The following is a 15,213-nucleotide window of genomic DNA, read 5'->3' on the forward strand; positions in this document are numbered from 1 at the left end:
GAGGAGCTTGTGAATGATCTCAAGGCATTTGGGACCACAGTCACCAAACAAATCAGTGGTAACCAGGGCCGTCTTTACCACAGGGCAAAAGGGGCAGCTGCCCTGGGCCCTGTCATTATTGTGGGGCCCAAAGCAGCTGCCCCTTGAGTCTGTGCTGCCTGGGCATGTCTGGACCAGTGCTGGTGCCAGGAAGGGGTGGAGGAACATCCGACGCAGCTTCTGGCTTCCGGATCCCCGCTACAGAGTGGTGTCTCCTGCCTCAGCTTTGTCAGACTGCAAAGGTGGTGGGCAGCCCGACTCCTCTGCTCTGCCTGTTACTCTATTCCTACTTCGGGACTCAGCCTTCTCTCTCCCTTCTGGTTTGCTGCTGTTCCTACTTCGTCCTGCGGGTGGAGAGGCTGGTTGGGCTGCTGAACAATAGAGCACTGACTGAGCTTTTACAGCCATGTGGGGGTAGGTCTGGATAGCTCTGTGGCATGGGGGGCCCAGTAGCAAGGTAAGAACTATTGCAAGCGCCTTGATTTACTGACAGTGCTTTGTTTCCCCTTTTCCAGCCTTGCAGAACATCTCTCCCCTCTTGTGATGTTCTGCAGGGTAAGGAGAGAGGAGATGTGTGATGATCTGCAGGGAGAGAGGAGACAAGTGTGATGGTCTGCAAGGCAGGGAGAGAGGAGACTGGTGTGATGGTCTGCAGGGCAGGGAGAGAGAAGACAGGTGTGATGGTCTGCAAGACAAAGAGAGGAGACAGGTGTGACGATCTGCAGGGCAGGGTTTGAGGAGACAGGTGTTATAATCTGCAGGGTAGGGAGAAAGGAGACAGGTGTGATGGTCTGCAGGGCAGGGAGAGAGGAGACAGGTGTGATGGTCTGCAGGGCAGGGAGAGAGGAGACAAGTGGTGATGATCTACAGCAGGGCAGGGAGAGAGGAGCCATGTGTGAGGATATGCAGGTAGAGAGGAGACAGGTCTGATGGTCTGCAGGGCAGAGAAAGTGGAGACAGCTAGGATGGTCTCCAGGGCATTGAGAGAGGTGTGATGGTCTGCAGGGTAGGGAGAGAGGAGACAGGTGTGATGGTCGGCAAGGCAGGGAGAGAGGAGACAGGTGTGATGGTCTGCAAGGCAGAGAGAGGAGACAGGTGTGATGATCTGCAGGGCAGGGAGAGAGGAGACAGGCGTGATGATCTGCAGGGTAGGGAGAGAGGAGACAGATGTGATGGTCATCAGGGAGAGAGGAGACAGGTGTGATGATCTGCAGGGCAGGGAGAGAGTAGACAGGTGTGATATTCTTCTGAGCTGGGAGGAGGGAAGACAGGTGTAATGTTCTACAGGACTGAAGACAGTGTGGTGTTCTGCTGGGTTTGAGACAGGTGTGATGGTCTGCAGGGCTGGGAGGGGGAGACGGGTGTGATGTTCTGCAGAGCTGGGAGAGGGGAAACAGGTGTGATGTTCTGCATGGCTGGAGACAGACATGTTGCTCTGCAGGGCTGGGAGAGGGGAGACAGGTGTGAGGTTCTGCAGGGCTGGATACAGGTGTGATGTTCTGCAGGGCTGAAGACATGTGTGATGCTCTGCAGGGCTGGACACATGTGTGATGCTCTGCAGGGCTGGACACATGTGTGATGCTCTGCAGGGCTGGACACATGTGTGATGTTCTGCAGGGCTGGACACATGTGTGATGCTCTGCAGGGCTGGACACATGTGTGATGCTCTACAGTGCTGGAGACGTGTGTGATGCTCTGCAGGGCTGGAGATGTGTGATGCTCTGCAGGGCTGGAGACAGGTGTGGTGATCTGCAGGGCTGAAGACAGTGAGCGGTAATAATATGCTGTAACCTCTAGCAACTAATGGGTGAGAATGGTTGATAAGCAGTAAGCTCTAGCAATCAATGAGTAAGTGGTAATGATGTATAGTATTGTCTAGCAACCAATCAGTGAGCAGTAATAATGTGCAGTAACATCTAGCAACCAATCAGTGAGTGTGGACAAGTTCTTTCTTTACATTATTAAAGTTTTTTTTTTTTTTAGATAAGGCTTTGCATGTTTTTTTTTTATTTATTTTTTAGATAAGTCTATGTGCTATGGGATGTTGGCGGTGGAGAGCGAAATTACATGGGGGTGGGGCCCAAAGAAAAAGTTTGCCCAGAATCCAATCAATATTAAAGGCGGCCCTGTTGGTAACACAATGCTGCCATGGTTTGAAATCCCGCAGCACCCGCAAGTTCCCCCTCCTCAAGAAGGCACATGTACAGGCCTGTTTGAAGTTTGCTGATGAACATCTAAATGAATCAGGGAAGGATTGGGTACTGTGCTCAGGTGAGACCAAAATTGAACTCTTTGACATTAACTCGACTCGCCATGTTTGGAGGAATAAAAATGTTGACTATGACCCTAAGAACACCATCCCTACAGTCAAGCACGGAGGTGTAAACATGCTTTCGGGCTGTTTCTCTGAATCTTTGATTGACATCTGGGGCCGGCGGATCCTCTATCCGACTCACCAATCGTAGCGGTGTGTTGGTAGAAGCACAGGAGGGAGGCGGGAGGGGGGGGCATCCCCTCTCGCCACCTGTAAGAATGATCCAGTGATGGAACAGCTGCTATGAGCATTCTTATGGTGTAGGGAATTGCCGGCTGAAAACGGCAATATCTGAATGATGTCTGTAGCTACAGGCATCATTCAGATATACCCGCTCAAAGTCTGTCACATCATATAATGGCGGGCGGCGTGAGGAGGTTAAAAAGCAACAAAGCCTCTTTTATTAGTACAAATATATGGTAAAAAGGACATACAGCCCTAATAAAATGGCACAATGTTACAACATATACAACATTTCTGCATATATACAGCATTCAAGAACAGTTTTACAAACTCCCTAATACCTTAACATGCTGTTCTGCCTTAAAAGTCTATGAGGGGTTGCTGTATGATGCCCTTTGTGCACTTTTTCATGTTTCTCTGCTAAAGGTACAGGTCGCCTTTACCGCATTGAGGGGCCAATGGACAGTGCCAAGTATTGTAAAACCTTGGAGGAGAACCTTCTTCCCTCAGCCAGAACACTGATGATGGGTTGTGGATGGGTCTTCCAGCATGACATTGGCCTAAAACATACCGCCAAGGCAACAAAGGAGTGCTTCAAGAAGAAGCACATTAAGGCCGTGGAGTGGCCTAGTTAGTCTCCAGACCTTAATACTATAGAAAATTTATGGAGGGAACTGAAACTTGGAGTTGCCAAGCGACAGCCAAGAAGCCTTAAGGATTTAGAGAAGATCTATAAAAGGAGCGTGGACCTAAATTCCTCCTGAGATGTATGCAAACTGGTAACCAACTACAAGAAATGTCTTACCTCGGTGCTTGTCAACAAGGGTTTCTCCACCAAGTACTAAGTCATGATTTGCTTGGTAGGTAGGGGATCAAATACTTATTTTACTCACTGAAGTGCAACTCAATGTATAACATTTGTATTGTGTATTTTCAGGACTTTTGGTTGATATTCTGTCTCTATCATTTAAAATACACCGATGATAAAAATTATAGACCCTTCATTTCTTTGTAAGTGGGCAAACTTACAAAATCTGCAGGGGATCAAATACGTATTTCCCCACTGTGTATATATATATATATACAGTGCCTTGTGAAAGTATTCGGCCCCCTTGAACTTTTCAACCTTTTGCCACATTTCAGGCTTCAAACATAAAGATATAAAATTTTAATTTTTTGTGAAGAATCACCAACAAGTGGGACACAATTGTGAAGTGGAATGAAATCTATTGGATTTTTGAAACTTTTTTAACTAATAAAAAAATGAAAAGTGGGGCGTGCAAAATTATTCGGCCCCCTTGCGTTAATACTTTGTAGAGCCACCTTTTGCTGCGATTACAGCTGCAAGTCGCTTGGGGTATGTCTCTATCAGTTTTGCACATCGAGAGACTGAAATTCTTGCCCATTCTTCCTTGCAAAACAGCTCGAGCTCAGTGAGGTTGGATGGAGAGCGTTTGTGAACAGCAGTTTTCAGCTCTTTCTACAGATTCTCGATTGGATTCAGGTCTGGACTTTGACTTGGCCATTCTAACACCTGGATACGTTTATTTGTGAACCATTCCTTTGTAGATTTTGCTGTATGTTTGGGATCATTGTCTTGTTGGAAGATAAATCTCCGTCCCAGTTTCAGGTCTTTTGCAGACTCCAACAGGTTTTCATCCAGAATGGTCCTGTATTTGGCTGCATCCATCTTCCCCTCAATTTTAACCATCTTCCCTGTCCCTGCTGAAGAAAAGCAGGCCCAAACCATGATGCTGCCACCACCATGTTTGACAGTGGGGATGGTGTGTTGAGAGTGATGAGCTGTGTTGCTTTTACGCCAAACATATCGTTTTGCATTGTGGGCAAAAAGTTCGATTTTGGTTTCATCTGACCAGAGCACCTTCTTCCACATGTTTGGTGTGTCTCCCAGGTGGCTTGTGGCAAACTTTAGACGAGACTTTTTATGGATATCTTTGAGAAATGGCTTTCTTCTTGCCACTCTTCCATAAAGGCCAGATTTGTGCAGTGTACGACTGATTGTTGTCCTATGGACAGACTCTCCCACCTCAGCTGTAGTTCTCTGCAGTTCATCCAGAGTGATCATGGGCCTCTTGGCTGCATCTCTGATCAGTCTTCTCCTTGTCTGAGCTGAAAGTTTAGAGGGACGGCCAGGTCTTGGTAGATTTGCAGTGGTCTGATACTCCTTCCATTTCAAAATGATCGCTTGCACAGTGCTCCTTGGGATGTTTAAAGCTTGGGAAATCTTTTTGTATCCAAATCCGGCTTTAAACTTCTCCACAACAGTATTACAGACCTGCCTGGTGTGTTCCTTGGTCTTCATGATGCTCTCTGCGCTTTCAACAGAACCCTGAGACTATCACAGAGCAGGTGCATTTATACAGAGACTTGATTACACACAGGTGGATTCTATTTATCACCATCAGTCATTTAGGACAACATTGGATCATTCAGAGATCCTTGCTGAAATTCTGGAGTGAGTTTGCTACACTGAAAGTAAAGGGGCCGAATAATTTTGCACGCACCACTTTTCAGTTTTTTATTTGCTAAAAAAGTTTAAAATATCCAATAGATTTCGTTCCACTTCACAATTGTGTCCCACTTGTTGGTGATTCTTCACAAAAAATTAAAATTATATATCTTTATGTTTGAAGCCTGAAATGTGGCAAAAGGTTGAAAAGTTCAAGGGGGCCGAATACTTTCGCAAGGCACTGTATATATATATATATATATATATATATATATATATATATATATATACAGTATCTCACAAAAGTGAATACACCCCTCACGTTTTTGTAAATATTTAATTCTATCTTTTAATGTGACAACACTGAAGAAATTACACTTTTCTACAATGTAACGTAGTGAGTGTACAGCTTGTATAACAGTGTAAGTTTGCTGTCCCCTCAAAATAAGTCAACACACATCGGCACAGTGTCCGAAGGGAAGGGATCGTGCTCTGCTCCAATATGTCACAGTACATGTTGGCATTCATGGTTCCCTCGATGATCTGTAGCTCCCCAGTGCCGGCAGAACTCATGCAGCCCCAGACCATGACACTCCCACCACCATGCTTGACTGTAGGCAAAATACACTTGTCTTTGTACTCCTCACCTGGTTGCCACCACACATGCTTGACACCATCTGAACCAAATGAGTTTATCTTGGTCTCATCAGACCACATCCATGTCCTTAGTCTGCTTGTCTTCAGCTAACTGTTTGCGGGCTTTCTTGTGCATCATCTTAAGAAGGGGCTTCCTTCTGGGACGACAGCCATGCAGACCAATTTGATGCAGTGTGCGGCGTATGGTCTGAGCACTGACAGGCTGACCCCCCCACCCCTTCAATCTCTGCAGCAATGCTGGCAGCACTTATAAGTCTATTTCCCAAAGATAACCTCTGGATATGATGCTGAGCACGTGCACTCAACTTCTTTGGCCGACCATTGCGAGGCCTGTTCTGAGTGGAATCTGTCCTGTTAAACCCCTGTATGGTCTTGGCCACCGTGCTGCAGCTCAGTTTCAAAGTCTTGGCAATCTTCTTATAGACTAGGCCATCTTTATGTGGAGCAACAATTCTTTTTTTTTTCAGATCCTGAGAGAGTTCTTTACCATAGGGTGCCATGCTAAACTTCCAGTGACCAGTATGAGAGAGTGAGAGCGATAACACCAAATTTAACACACCTGCTCCCTTCTCACACCTGAGACCTTGTAACACTAACAAGTCACATGACACCGGGGAAAGAAAATGGCTAATTGGGCCCAATTTGAACATTTTCACTAAGGTGTGTACTCACTTTTGTTGCCAGTGGTTTAGATATTAATGGCTGTGTGTTGAGTTATTTTGAGGGGACAGCAAGTGTACACTGTTATACAAGCTGTACACTCACTGCTTTACATTAGAGCAAAGTATTATTTCTTCAGTGTTGTCACATTAAAAGATATAATAAAATATTTACAAAAATGGGAGGGGTATACTCACTTTTAGGAGATACTGTATGTCAAATTTTAATGTATCAGTATATTTATTTATTAAGTAATAATACCAGAGTGACACAAAGAGAAAGGCACCAATGTGCAATGAAAAGGTATATGGCACTGTTAGCAACAGAATGGTATTTAGCGCTATGTCTAATGCAGATGACTTATGTACTGTAAGTAAAAAAGAGGTATGAGGTATTCCATTTAATTGAAGCATGAGGCACAGCATGTAAACGAGAGTCAATGGAGTACTGTGTGTAATAGACAGGGATAAAGCAGTCCATTCTTATCACAGGGTAAGTAGTAGGCGCAGAGGCAAAGAAACACAGTATTAAAGTCCAAAAAAGTCACTGGAAAGTCCATACACTAGGGACAGCTTGTCCAAGAGCATAGCTCACTCTGTGATAATAGGAGGAAATGGGAAAAAAAGGAAAGCGCCACTAAGTGTAGTAGATTTTTGATGTGTTTTATTTGCTCCCATAATGGGCTACTCACAAGATAAAAGACATAAACAGGCTCATCTGAATGCAGTGGTGCTTGGTACTGTGTCTGTCGTCCATCTGGAACGCTTCGGTGGCAAGGAGAAAGTCTTCTTGTGCCAGGAGTCGGAGGAGGAAGCCCACTGGGGGAACCCAGTGGAACGCAGAATGGAACGCAGCCCGGCAGAAGCCGCTTGGCTGGTGCTGATGTCATGAGTCCCAGGATTCAATGCAATGTGTTTTGGAACAGGCGCTGCTCCGAAACGCGTTGCATTGAATCTTGGGACCCGTGAAATCAGCACTGCCTAATGGATGAAGGACACAGCACCAAGCACCCAGCACCACTGCATTCAGATGAGCCTGTTTATGTCTTTTATCTTGTGAGTAGCCCATTATAGGGGCAAAATAAAGACATCACAATCTACTAGACTTAGTGGCGTTTTTCTGTTTTTCCCTAATTCTTAGTATGAATACTGAGGCATTTGGTGTACATGTGCTAAAATGCAGATCTCTGTAGTGGCATGGATCCTGGGGAGTGAGTTTTAAATGTTGGAGTGCAGACCACACAGGTACTGGTATTTAAAGTGGTTTTAAACCCTCAATATACCCAGTGAAGTGACTGGCCGCAGGTGATACAATAAGATGAAACAAATCCTCCTACATAAGTTATACTTGTTTATCCACGGACTTGTCTTTTCTGATTGGACGAAACGCATCACAGCAGAGACTTGGTGCTGAGGTCACACCACTGCACGACCTGGGTCAGCGTCAGACAATTTACATATATGTTGTTTGTTTACTGATAACTTTAATAAATACTATATTACGGCTGCTACTTTCTGGCTCCAGGGTGAGCTGTGTTTATCACAGCTGGGACCTTATCGTGGTACTATGGAGAGGAGACAGCCTGGTATTTATGCATACACCACCCCAAATTACCTCTATTTAAGATACATGATTTGTTTGCTACGGTTATTTGTAGTATTATTTCTGGTGAGTGTTCATTTCGTAAGGTGGTGGTGTTTGTTCACTCCATACACAGAGTGATTTGTGGATCATGTGATTGGTGGAAGATCTAAGATTTACCTTTAGAGCCTGTTGGGACTTAATTAATGGAGACTAATAATTTTGCACATTTGCACTAAAGCACGTTTATGACACTTTATATATGTGCACTTTATATTAACCACTTCAGCCCCGGAAGAATTTAACCCCTTTCTGACCAGAGCACTTTTTTGAGACTCAGCACTGCGTCGCTTTAACTGACAATTGCGCGGTCGTGCGACGTTGCACCCATACAAAATTGACATCCTTTTTTCCCCACAAATAGAGCTCTTTTGGTGGTATTTGATCGCCTCTGCGGTTTTTATTTTTTGTGCTATAAACAAAAAAGAGCGACAATTTTGAAAAAAACACAGTATTTTGTACTTTTTGCTACAATAAATATCCCCTTTTTTTAAAAAAAAAAAGCTAATTTTTTCTCAGTTTAGGCTGGTATGTATTCTTCTACATATTTTTGGTAAAAAATAAATAAATTCAATCAGCGTATATTGATTGGTTTGCACAAAAGTTATAGCGTCCACAAATAGGGGATAGATTTATAGCATTTTTTAAATGATTTTTTTTTACTAATGGCAGTGATCTGAGATTTTTATCGTGACTGCGACATTATGGTGGACACATTGGACAATTTTGACACATTTTTGGGACCATTGGCATTAATACAGCGATCAATGCTATAAAAATGCATTGATTACTGACAAAATGTCACTGGCAGTGAAGGGGTTAACATTAGGGGGCGATCTAGGGGTTAACTGTGTTCCCTGGGAGGTGATTCTAACTGAAGGGAAGGGGACTGACTAGAGGAAGTGACGGATCGTGGTTCCTAGCTAATAGGAACACACGATCTGTCACTCCTGTCAGAACAGAACAAGGAAGAGTGTATTTACACCAGTGGTCCTCAGCGCCCACAACAGGCCAAGTTATGTATTACCTTGGGGAGATGCGGACTAGAATACTGCAATCACTGTGCAGCAAATTATATCAGCTGTGATGTATTTCAGTTATCTTGCAAACCTGGCCTGTTAGTGGGCCCTAAGGACAGGGTTGATGACCAGTGGTTTACACACACTCATCCCTGTTCTGTGTCTCCTGCTCACGATCGCTTGTGGCCAGCGGTCATCGCAACCGTCAGTCACGAGCATCAGAACCCCTTTGCGCGCATGCCTGCTATCCTGATCCCGTAAGCCGACGTATAGCTACGATGGCTTGCGCAGCGGAACCAACTTGCAGAAGTATAACTGCGATGGCTGGTCGGGAAGCGGTTAATGTTTTTTGTATGTGATACACTATTATTATTAGTGTCACTATGACTGTGTATGTGATACTCTTTCAATCTGGTATAATTCATGTTTGCTGGCAGTGCATTGATTTATGTTTTCCATACTGTTCACTGACCGGCCTATCCCTCCACTATGTACGCTGTGCTCACTGATTTCTTTAGTCACAAGGCAACTCTGCATCACAACCTACTGATCACCGAACTCTGCTTCCCAAACTACATTTTAGGGCTTATTCACACCAGGTACAGTGCGGAAACATGCAAAATTCTGTGTTTTCTGGCACCACACAAAAATGTACTACCTTTTGCAGACATGCATGGATGCCACTAATTCTCAATAGCACCCCCATGCATCTAGCAATGCATATGCGTTCAGGCCTGCTAAAACGCATTGCACCGCAGTACAATGCGTATTGGCGCGGTGCGATTATAAAAATCTTGCTGATATTTTTTTTTCTGTTTCACGTGCCTAGGGCAGCTCCGTTGAAAAACATGACGTGCAAGAATGCGTAAAAGTGCATTCCCTCCAACAACCAACCTCCTGATGTGAACGAGCCCCCAGACTGGTGTGGTGCGCCATTCTAAAGGGTGCCTTGACTGAAAAGAAGTTGAGAAACTCTGGTTTAAAATTTTAGACCTGGCAAAATGCCAACAAAAAGCTGTTGACCCTCTGCACCCCCCGTGTCTCTCATCCTTATCATCAGGGGTGGACTGACCATTTGGGCTCTCGGGCACGGACCAAGGGCCCCATGCCACTAGTGGGCCCCATCAGGGTGGCCAGCCTCAGTAAAACCAGGGACGTTGAAAAACATGACGTGCAAGAATGCGTAAAAGTGCATTCCCTCCAACATACCTCCTGATGTGAACGAGCCCTCAGACTGGTGTGGTGCGCCATTCTAAAGTGTGCCTTGACTGAAAAGAAGTTGAGAAACACTGGTTTAAAATTTTAGACCTGGCAAAATGCCAACAAAAATCTGTTGACCCTCTACACCCCCCGTGTCTCTCATCCTTATGATCAGGGGCGGACTGACCATTCGGGCACTCAGGCACGGACCGAGGGCCCCATGCCACTAGTGGGCCCCATCAGGGTGGCCAGCCTCAGTAAAACCAGGGACAGTATGTAAAAATCTGCCCAGTTCAGAGCCTGCAACAAGTGGATTTTTTTTTTCTAATTTAAAGACCTTTTCCTGCCAGCTGGCTGCCACACCAAACACTAAGGTGCAAAGTTGTGTGTAAGAGGACACTGATAGAAGGGGACACACTGGGGGGGGGGGGGGGGGGGGCTCTGCCATAAGGTAGGACTCTGCGGACTGTGATGTATAGGGAGAATGTTGGGACTTTGGTGTAAGGGGGGACTCTGATGTGCGCGCGGCACTCATCCTGACTGCTGTACTCTATATGTTCTTTTGTTTGTTATTTACTCCTGGCATGGCGGCCATCTGTAAGCCTGGGGGCCCCATAATCTTCTATTGCCCAGGGGCCACCATGAGTTTTCAGTCTGCCCTAGCTTATGATTACTTATTACTATTATTAGTAATTTTTTTTTATGTGGATGAGATTATAGGGTGAACTCTGTTTGTTTGCATTATAGGATGATTCACCATAAGGAAGAAATGAATTATATTTGTGCAGCTGTCATGCTTCAGTGGTTTATTACCTAATATATATAATTGCTTTAATACTAATAATGGTTTATTACATAATATATAATAATAACACAACTATTGCAAAACCAATGCTGTATTGTAAAAAAACTAAAAAGGGTGTAGTGCTGCTTTCAAAACTCATTGAGAAACGGGAGCAATTGTGAATGGCTAACCAATTAGCTTCTCTCTTTCATTTTTAAAGCTTAACTGAACAAGCTGAGGATAGAATCTGATTGGTTGCCATGTACAGCTGTTTCAGATTCTGTCTGCCCTAGCTATATAACTTCTCTCCAATGTAATTATGCATTATTTTATCGATGGTCTTTATGTGTCAATAATATTATGTTCAACAGAATCCCTGTGGGTAGTATAAAAACTGGACCCTGGCAACCACGCCAGTTTTTTTTTTTTTTGGCAGCAAGAATTGCAGACTTTTAAATAAAATTCTAAGCCCAAGCGGTCCGTGTTTTTCCTTACCATCCTTTTCACAGTATGTCACTTAGTAACAAGGCATGGAATGTCTCTCCTCATCTGATCTCTTGCTGGAGATTGGATCCAGGCATCGGGATTGGTTGTTGCCATGATACTTTCTTCTTGCCCTCAAACCAGGATTGGATGACATTGTGCATAATTTACATAAATGGGGTCGACTGGAGTTCTGTATCCACAGACAGTGACATCACAGAGGCACCACTACAGAAATGATTAATTCTATCTCCGGCTATGGCCTGCAGTGATTAACACGTTCTCTGCCGCAAACAGTTATAAGGAGAATTCATCTGTGCACAGTTACTGATTTTCAAGGCAGTTGTTAAGTCTCATGTCAATAGATGTAATCGATTACATTTTTTTAATTATGTAAAGAAAAAAAACAAAGTCACAAATCCGTTATTCATTTATTTAATTAGCGTAAGTGGTAGCATACGTTAAATATTTCCGGAGACCAGCACAAGATTACGAAAGGGGAGATACTTGTTATGCCTTTCAGGATCTGTATTGCCATGGATATGTGTGGGAATTTTAAATATAAGTACTACAGGAAATATAGTCAATTCTACTTATTATTATTATTACTTATTATTATTATTGTGAGTCCTACAAATCAGGATCCAATTAAAATATATTTTCAGGGCTAAATCTTGGTAGAAACTTTAGACAAGCTTCATTTGCGTTAAATTTTTTACTTCCTTTTTATAGTGTATATCTTTCTACGTGGAATCCCACCTATATGACATTATGGGTGTTATTTACTAAAGGAAAATCCACTTTGCATTGCAAGTGCACTTGAAAATGCACTGAAAGTGCACTTGGAAGTAAAGTCGCTGTAAATCCGAGGGGGACATGCAAGGAAAATAAATAGACAGCATTTTAGCTTGCACGTGATTGGATGATAAAATCAGCAGAGCTTCCACTCATTTCAGATCTACCCCTTAGATTAGAGCAACTGCACTTCCAAGTACACTTGCAGTGCAAAGTGGATTTGCCTTTCGTAAATAACCCCCAATGCGTGTATATTTCTGAGCATCAGTTTTTAAATGGTTACCTCTCTATTGCATACAGGTTTGTGCACGGATTGGATTGGTTGGCTCCCCTGCCTCCTACGATCAGCTGGTCCGTCAGGTAGAGGACTTAAGAAAGGAGAACTCCCACCTGAGGAGGGAGCTGCAGGACAACAGCAGCCAGCTGAGCCGCCTTGAACATGACACGTCCGACATGAAGGTAGGAGAAAAATACTGAAAGCGGGAACATCTGTGAAGTACACGTATGACCCAAGGATAGCATCAGGGAAAATAAGAGAAAAGAATACTATGCACAATAAAGATCCGGAAAATGTATGACAGCTACAACACAAACATTTGCTGGGAGAAATATAAATAGACATACGGGACCAAATTATGTATAGTTACATAGTAGGTGAGGTTGAAAAAAAAGTCCATCAAGTCCAACCTATCTGTGTGATCATATGTCAGTATTACATTGTATATCCCTGTATGTTGTGGTCGTTCAGGTGCTTATCTAATAGTTTTTTTAAACTATCGATGCTCCCCGCTGAGACCACCGCCTGTGGAAGGAAATTCTACATCCTTGTTGCTCTTACAGTAAAGAACCCTCTACGTCAGAGGTCTCAAACTGGCGGACCTCCAGCTGTTGCAAAACTACAAGTCCCATCATGCCTCTGCCTGTGGGAGTCATGCTTGTAACTGTCAGCCTTGCAATGCATCATGGGACTTGTAGTTTAGCAACAGCTGGAGGGCCGCCAGTTTGAGACCCCTGCTCTACATAGTTTAAGGTTAAACCTCTTTTCTTCTAATTTTGATGAGTGGCCATGTGTCCTATTAAACTCCTTTCCACTGAAATGTTTTACCCCTATTGTGGGGTCACTAGTATGGTATTTGTAAATTGAAATCATATACACACTCAAGCGTCTCTTCTCCAGAGAGAATAAGTTCAGTGCTCGTAAACCTTTCTTCATAACTAATATCCTCCAGTCCCTTTATTATCTTTGTTGCCCTTCTCTGAACGTGCTCTGTTTCCAGTACATCCTTCTTGAGGACTGGTGCCCAGAACTGGACAGCATACTCCAGGTGAGGCTGGACCAGAGTCTTGTAGAGCTGGAGAATTATCGATTTATCTCTTGAGTTAATCCCCTTTTAAATGCATGCCAATATTCTGTTTGCTTTGTTAGCAACAGCTTGGCATTGCATGCCATTGATGAGCCTATCATCTACTAGGACCCTCATGTCCTTTTCCATCCCTGATTCCCCCAGAGGTTCCCCCCCCAGTGAGTAGATTGCATTCATATTTTTGCCACCCAAATGCATTATTTTACATTTTTACATCCGCATTAAACCTCATTTGTCATGTAGTTGCCCACCCCATTAATTTGTTCAGATCTTTTTGCAAGGTTTCCACATCCTGCAGAGAAGTTATTGCCCTGCTTAGCTTAGTATTGTCCACAAATACAGAGATTGAACTGTTTACCCCAACTTCCAGGTCGTTTATGAACAAATGAAATAGGATTGGTCCCAGCACAGAACCCTGGGGAAACCCCACTTTCCACCCCGACCATTCCGGATACTCCCCATTCTTCACCACCCTCTGAACTCTTTCTTGTAGCCAGTTTTCAATCCATGTACTTACTCTATGGTCCATGCCAAGGGGCCTTACTTTGTACAGTAAACTGTTACGGGGAACTGTGTCAAATGCTTTTGCAAAATCCAGATACACCACGTCTACAGGCCTTCCTTTATCTAGATGGCAGCTCACCTCCTCATGGAAGGTTAGTAGATTAGTTTGGCAAGAACGATTCTTCATGAATCCATGCTGATTACTGCTAATGATACTGTTTTCATTACTAAAATCTTGTATATATTCCCCTATCATCCCCTCCAAGAGCTTTCATACTATTGATGTTAGGCTAAGTGGTTTGTAGTTCCCAGGGATGTATTTTGGCCCTTTTTTAAATATCGGTGCTACATTGGCTTTTCTTCAATCGGCTGGTACCATTCCAGTCAGTAGACTGTCAGTAAAAATTAGGAAAGATGGTCTGGCAGTTACTTGACTGAGTTCCTAAGGACCCTCGGGTGCAAGTCAGCTGGTCCCGGCTAAGTTTTCTAAGTCTGTTTCTAATTCTGTCCTCTGTTAGCCATGAGGATGCTGTCTGAGATGTGTCATGAGGATAAACACTGCGGTTTTGGTTACTGAAGCCGTCCAATTCTCTTGTGAAGACTAAGGAGAAGAATAAATTCAATACCTTTGCCATCTCTCTATCCTAAGTAACCAGATTCCCTTCATAATTCTTTATGGGGCCAATAAGGTCTGTCCTCCCTCTCTTACTGTTCATATACTTAAAGAACTTCTTGGGATTTTTTTTTGCTCTCCTCCGCTATGTGTCTTTCGTGTTCTATCTTAGCCACTCTAATTGCACCCTTACATTTCTTGTTGCATTCTTTGTAAAGTCTGAATGCTGATGATGATCCCTCAGCCTTGTATTTCTTGAAGGCCTTCTCCTTTGCTTTTATATGCATTTTTACATTGGAGTTAAGCCATCCAGGACTTTTTTTTCGCTCTTTTAAATTTATTTCCCAGTGGAATACACTGGCTAATGCCCTTATTTAATATACTCTTGAAGCAAACTCATCTCTCCTCCATGTTCTTTGTTCCTAATATTTTATCCCAATTTATATCTTCTACAAAGGCTTGTAGTTGAGGGAATTTGGCTCTTTTG

At 43.7% G+C, this 15,213-nt stretch overlaps 1 protein-coding gene across 2 annotated transcripts in view; it reads left to right on the forward strand.

The window, feature by feature from the left end:
• The window catches only part of APC2 (APC regulator of Wnt signaling pathway 2), a 105,910-nt gene that overhangs the window by 21,969 nt on the left and 68,728 nt on the right, over positions 1 to 15,213 (forward strand). For both annotated transcript variants that reach the window (XM_077475999.1, XM_077476000.1), the window contains exon 3: positions 12,546 to 12,704. In XM_077475999.1, the coding sequence (XP_077332125.1) occupies positions 12,546 to 12,704 (159 nt within the window). The remainder of the gene's footprint in view (positions 1 to 12,545; positions 12,705 to 15,213) is intronic.

The sequence above is a fragment of the Lithobates pipiens genome, unplaced genomic scaffold (assembly GCF_037356315.1).
Source record: "Lithobates pipiens isolate NorthernLeopardFrog02 unplaced genomic scaffold, aLitPip1_a1.2 Scaffold_13, whole genome shotgun sequence".
Lineage (NCBI taxonomy): Eukaryota > Metazoa > Chordata > Amphibia > Anura > Ranidae > Lithobates > Lithobates pipiens.